Source organism: Crocodylus porosus, unplaced genomic scaffold, assembly GCF_001723895.1.
Source record: "Crocodylus porosus isolate Cpor-Errol unplaced genomic scaffold, CroPor_comp1, whole genome shotgun sequence".
NCBI classification, from domain to species: Eukaryota; Metazoa; Chordata; order Crocodylia; family Crocodylidae; genus Crocodylus; species Crocodylus porosus.
The window spans coordinates 51,743,542-51,749,751 of NW_017728949.1; the positions used below are offsets into that span (position 1 = coordinate 51,743,542).

A 6,210-nucleotide genomic window follows, 5' to 3' on the forward strand; every position below is an offset into this window, starting at 1 on the left:
TGCTCTTTCCTGCCAAGGCAGGGGGTCGGACTAGATGATCTACCTAGGTCCCTTCCGACTCTAGCTACTATGAAACTATGAAACTATAGACGTGACCTCCTCAGCTCCCTTCCAGCCCTCGTTATCTGTGATTCTGTAAAGGCCACGAGTCCCCCCCTTGAATGGCTCGTGGAGGGGACAGGATGGCCTGGGCTTGACTGGCAGCTGCCAGCCTGCTCATCCCATGCCAGGACCCCTGCTCTAGCTGGGCAGAGACAGGCAAGAATAAATCCCCAGGGACTTTCTCTTCCTTATTCAGTGTGGTGCAAACCCTGCTCCTGTCCTCCTCCAGTGTCTCTTCCAGACTGGCCAGGCCTGGCCTCATGAGTCTCTCTTAGGGAAGCCTGTGCTCACCCCCTCACCCTTGTTGCGCGCAGGGGGTGGGGGGCTGAGGCAGCGTGAGCAGCACAGGGTGGGCATGGGGGTAAGTGGCAGGGCTGTGGGGCGGCTGGGGCAAGTCAGAAGCCACGGGCAGCTGCAGGAAGGGTGGAGGGAGGTGCTGGCCCCCCCAAGCACAGTCTCACCGCACTCCCATTGCAGCACTGCCCATCCGGATTGTGCGGCCGCTGCGGGACAAGACGGTGCTGGCGCAGCACAAGGCCACGCTGGAGTGCACCGTGTCTCATGCCCGTGGCCGCGTCCGCTGGTTCCGCGGCGACACCGAGATCTTCGGCGGTGGCGACAAATATGAGATCTGCAACCTGGACTGCTACCGCACCCTTGTCATCCATCAGGTGGGCCCCGAGGATGAGGCCACCTACACCTGCGACGCCCTGGATGACCGCTCCAGTGCCCGCCTGCTCGTGGAGGGTGAGGGGCTGCTCTGGGGGGCACCCAGGGCCCTGGTGGGGCTGGGGGTCTCTGCAGGGGGCTACGGCAGGGGCAGGGGCTGGGTCCCAGCCCCTGGCAACTGTCTGGGCTTTGCAGCAGAGAGTGTGCAGGTGGTGCGGGGCCTGCACAGCGTGGAGGTGGTGGCACCGGGTGAGGCACGGTTCGAGTGCGAGGTGTCGGCGGCACTGCCGGCCCCGCCGCGGTGGAGCCTGAATGGGGAGACACTGAGGGCCGGCGCACACGTGGCCATGGAGAGCGCGGGCCGTGTGCACCGCCTGACACTGCGCCACACCTCGGCCGGCATGAGCGGCGTGGTCAAGGTGGCCCTTGGCAATGCCCGCTCCAAGGCCCAGCTCACCGTGCGAGGTACGTGCCAGCCCAGGGCCCTGTGCCTCAGCCCGGGGCCCGCCCTGCCAGCCTGTCTGGGTCGAAGCAGGTCCCGGGGGCTGGATCTTGCCAGCTGGGGGCCCCTGGCCTGTGGGCCCTGGGGCCAGGCCTGGGCCTTCCCTGACCTCCTGCCTTCCCCAGGGCGCTAAGAGCCAGAGGGCCGTGGCGGTGTGGAGCTCGCAGGCAGATGCGCCTGTGGGGCAGCCCCAGGTCCTGTCAGGCGAGCTGCTGGTGGCAGAGAGGATGGACAGACGGACAGGCCCTGCCCCTGCCCCAGCGGGGGAAGGGGGTGGTGGCTGCTTCATTATTATTAAACACCTCCATTAAATGCCTCCATCTCTTGCCGTGCGTGCTGCCCCTGCGCATCCAGCTGTGAGGCCTGGGTGACGGGAAGGGGTTGGTGGCTCTGTGCGCAGCAGGGCTGCTCTGTGCCTGCGTGTCACGGCGCATTGGACCAGACGCCCCCATGGCCCCAGGGCTGCATGGAGCCAGGACCTACCCCCGGCCACGTGCCCTGGCCATGCCCCCAGCACCTGGCTCTGTGCCCTGCTCTGCCTGCCCCAGGCGCACACAGGGCCGCGGCTCTGAAAGGCTCTTTACTGCGCGGCCGCAGCCAGCAGCATTTGGCACATTTACAAAAAGACTGAGAATGCGCGTGGGGGGGGAGGGGGGCACCTGCGGAGGCGCCAGGGCCGGTGCTGGAGTGGAAACATGCAGCATCCGGGGGCTGCCATGCTCGTGCGGGTGGGACCCCCAAGGGCGACGGCATGGCGGGGTGGTAGTGCTGGTGTAGGGGGCATGCAGGCCCCCTCCGCACCCCACCCCACTTCCCAGGGCCTGTCCCTCTGCAGCTGGGGGACGTGGGGGTGGGCAGGAGGTATCCCCGGGAGCAAAGACGAATCACAGCAAGATGCGTATGTACAAGGCCAGAGCCGCGCAGGGACGCGGGGCACCTGGGCAGACCTGCAGCCCCTGGGCCCTGCCCCGTGCTGCCTGCCCACGGGTCTGGTCCCCGCCCCTGCCCCTGCCCCTGCTACAAATACAGTTGCCAGCAAAACGGCAAACTGGTGCGTCCAGGGCCTGGAGGAGAGCGGCCCCAATCCCGGACTTGGCTTGGGGCCAGGGGAGCTGGCATCCCATGGGAAAGGCCCCTGTGTCCTGCACCCGGATGCCCTGCTCTGGTGCCAGTGCCCCCCGCTGACCATGCCAATGGCAACAGCAAGCAGCAGCCATGTCCATTGCGGTGCAGGCAGCAGGGCCGGTCTGGGCGTCCAGCCAGGGCCTGGTAGGGCGGCTGCCCGAGCCCAGGTCGGGGGTCAAAGACAGGACAAGAATGCCGTTGCCCCCACCCCCATCCCCTGCGCCTGGGGCCCTGGCAGCTGCCAAGTGGGGAAGGAGACAGCCTCACCCGCGCTTGCAGCTGGACCCCTGCCAGGGAGTGCGGGGTCCCGACTGCCCGGGGCAGGCGGTGGCAGCGAGTGGCACAGTCCAGGGGCCACGCTTGGAGTAGGGACCCCTGAGGTTAACGGCCTGGCTGGAGGGGGCAGCTTGGGCCTGGGGGTAGGGGTACATGGAGCACTGGGGGGGGGTCTCACGGCACTCCAGGGCTCTGCCCCCCCCCCCCAGGTCCCCAGCTGAGTCCTTACTGGCAGGGAAAGTTAACCCTTTCCTTCTCTCCACTGCTCTTATCCTGGGGGTGCTGGGCAGACCCCCCCCATAGCCCAGGGGATGAGTCCACAGGCCCCGGGGGGATGTGGGGTGGCCTCTTTTCCGCTGCTCCTTGCTGCCCTGGACCCCGTGCTGGTGTCCTGCAGTGGCCGGGGGGCTATACACGCACGGCTGGCCCCGCGCCTGTGGTCAGGGGCACGGTGGAGCCACAGTCATAGTCCAGGTCGACCACAGCATGCGAGGCGATGAGGCTGTTCAGTGACGTCCCTGTCTGCCGGTCCCGGAAACTCTGGATGTAGCTCTGCACCAGAGAGGGGAGGCGTGAGGGCGGCTGGCTCCAGCTCCCGTCCCCCAACCCTCGCCTCTCCCCTGCCCAGCCTGGCTGCAGCACTGCCCTCTCTCCCACCCATCTTACTGCCCCAACAGGGCAGGGTGAGTGCCGGGCACATGTCACCAGCCTGGGAGTGGGACAGCTTCCCCTGCCACCCTGTGTGCTGGTTGGGCTCGGGGCACTGCCTGGGGGTCGTCCCCAGCACCAGTCCCTCCAGGCCACCCCAGGGCATCCTCCCCAGGCAGGCATGGGGAGAGGACTCACTGGGGAGAGGACATCCCCGTCGAAGCGGCGCACAGGGTTGGGCTTGCGGCGGTAGGCGGGCTCAGGCGGGTGAGCCTTGTGCGGGTGTGGGTGGGGGTGCGGGTGAGGGTGGGGGGCCGGTGGGTGCAGCCTCCGCTTCTTCTTCTTCTCCTTCCGCTCTTCCCGCTGCTTGATCCGCATCAGCTGTACCCGGCGCTGCTGCCGGCTGATGATCACTGCGGGCGGCACCGACACGGGCACAAGGCCAGGGCTGAGCGAGGGGCTGGCAGCACCCATGTCCCCCGGGCCCCCCTCCCATGCCCAGGGCCTGCCCACCCAGGCCCTGCAGCCCATTCCCCACCACCTCCCTGCCTCTGCCAACACCCCGCAACTTCCTTGTCCCCAAAGCTGAGGCTGACACTCCTGGCATGAGTTCCCAATACCCAGATGCTGAGACGGTCACCCTCAGGGCCCTAACCCCGAAGCAGCACCCCACAGTCGCTTGAGCCCGATGCTGACCTCCAACCCCTGGACCCACAGCCCGCGGCCCCTCCCCTACCTTCGGTGTGCGAGTAGCCCTCGGCCGTGACCTTCCACTGCACCAGGACGCCCAGCACGGCCAGCAGCGGCCAGAGGCCCAGCACGACCCAGCTGTACCAGCAGACGGGGCGGGCGGGTGCCGCCTTTACGCGCTCGTAGACGTACTGCACCAGCAGGAAGAGCTCAAGGAAGTAGTCGGCTGTGACGGTCATGACGGCGCTGCCGAAGACGGCGGTGGAGAGTGTTGTGAAGAGGCGCTGCCACTGCAGCGTGAGCACGGCGCACAGCAGGCCCCCGCCCAGCAGCAGCCCCAGCGGCACCCACACCGTGGGCGGGTGGTAGAACTGCTCCATGGCCACCAGCCCGGCCACCGCCAGCAGCAGCCCCAGCAGCAGCCCCACCATGAAGAGCCCCACGCTGCGCACCAGCATGGTGACCAGCCCGCACAGCACGCCGATGCCCAGCCCGATGCCCACCGAGGCCTCCACGCTCAGCTGTGTGTCCAGCACCCGCTCCTTGTAGCACAGCATGAAGATGACGATGGAGCCAAACATCAGCCCCGTCAGGAACATCACCGCCTTAAAGCACCGGTAGCCTGAGAGGGAGGTGGGGGAGCTGTCAGGGGAATGGGCGCCGTCTCCCGGCCCAGGCCATAGACCCCTGGCCAGGGTGCAAGGGCAGGGCCAGGGCCGCGGCTGGCGGATATGGGGCCACAGCGCCCACTGTACCCCATCCCATACTGGGGCACGAGGGCAGGGACAAGGCTGCGGCAGTCAGAGAATATGAGGCCACAGTCCCTGAGCCCCCCATCCCCTCTAGGACACGACGGCAGGGACGGGGCCCAAGGCTGGGCTGGGGGAGACACCGTGGGGCTGTTCTCCCAGCTTATTCTTGCTGTCAGCAAGCCCTGGCGATGGCTGTGGCCGTCAGGTCTGAGTTGCCGCTGCTGTGTCCCCCTTTCTCCTCCCTGTGGCTCCCATACCCTCACCCCCCAGGACCTTATGTCTGAACTCCAGGGAGGGGCCTGGGGCCTGCTGCAGCCTGGGGTGCAGCACCGTGAGCTCCTTGCATGAGCTGCACGCTAGGTGTGTGCACGGGGCTGTACTCCCATCATGCCCAGCTGCTGCATGGTGGTGCCCTGTGTCCACACCTGTGGACTGGTGGCTGTGGGGAGCAGGAAGTCAACCCCCCCACATGCTGAGTGACCAGGAGGATGACTGCACCCTTCCCCCGCCTGCCCCTTTGCCTTGTCGCCCCCACCCCTGGGTCACACCATCCCTGTCCCCATCCTTCCTCACCGAAGAAGCAGTAGATGATGCCAAAGAGGCAGCACATGGCACAGACGACAGAGGGCACCACCTGGTACTGGCGCTCAATCTCCTGCTCACAGCTGCGTGCCCAGCCTGGGCTGGTGTCTTGCGGCAGCAGCTGGAACCGCAGCGTCTGCACCGTCGCGGTCATGGCTCGTTGGGGCCCCCGATGCGGTCTCAGGGCCCCCACGCCATCCCCACACCCTGCCGGCCAAGCTGCGGCCCGCAGCCGCCTCCAGCTGTGAGGAGAGGGCAGGGGTGGTCAAGGGGGTCTGGGCTGGGCGGTGCACACAGCATGCGACCCCCGCGTGCCCTGCGCCAGCCGTGAGGATGTGCCGTGTTGCCAGAGAAAGAAGCCACAAGCCCGCAGGGAAACTGAGGCAGCAGCACCAAGAAGGGCAGTGGGACCTGCTCCAGGCTCCCCACAATGCAGCCGCATCCAGGCGGTCCCCAGGGAAGAGGCTGTCCCAGGCCACCTCTCCCGCGCTGCACTCAGCTGAGCAGCAGCACCCCAGCGAAGTCACCTCAGGCACCCCCAGGTCTGAGACCCCCGCCCTGGTGCTGATGCAGGGACAGGCCGGGCCGGGGGTCCTGCAACCCAGCCGGGGCAACGGGCCCTGGCCGGCCCCTGCGGTCAGCGGGAACGGGGTCATGCCGGGGCTAAGGGCTGGACGGTGTGCCTCGTTCCTGGCATGCACTTGGCCTGGCTGCCTGTCCTCCCCGGAGATTAGCAACCCCCTCCCCGGCCGGGCATTTTCCTCCTCCGCACTCATGGAGGCCCCGCTCAACCTCCCCCTCAGGCGCCCGGCAGCACAGGCCCCGCCAGATGGGCACAGCCGCTCCCCCGGGACTGCCCCCGGG

General features: G+C 67.7%; 2 protein-coding genes across 2 annotated transcripts in view; one reads left to right on the plus strand and one right to left on the minus strand.

The window, feature by feature from the left end:
• The window catches only part of OBSL1 (obscurin like 1), a 28,395-nt gene extending 26,643 nt beyond the window's left edge, over positions 1-1,752 (plus strand). The window contains exons 29-31 of the mRNA XM_019553548.1: positions 580-849; positions 967-1,236; positions 1,399-1,752. Coding sequence (XP_019409093.1) covers positions 580-849; positions 967-1,236; positions 1,399-1,406 — 548 coding nt within the window. The 3' untranslated portion in view covers positions 1,407-1,752. The remainder of the gene's footprint in view (positions 1-579; positions 850-966; positions 1,237-1,398) is intronic.
• Positions 1,753-1,843: 91 nt separating this feature from the next.
• On the minus strand, positions 1,844-5,813 carry TMEM198 (transmembrane protein 198). Its single transcript, XM_019554187.1, has 4 exons — positions 5,338-5,813; positions 4,059-4,634; positions 3,521-3,735; positions 1,844-3,226 (listed from the first exon to the last, which is right to left on the minus strand). The coding sequence occupies exons 1-4, from the start codon at positions 5,498-5,500 to the stop codon at positions 3,083-3,085; spliced, it is 1,098 nt and encodes a 365-aa protein (XP_019409732.1). The 5' UTR covers positions 5,501-5,813; the 3' UTR covers positions 1,844-3,082.
• Between the last annotated feature and the right edge of the window lie 397 nt (positions 5,814-6,210).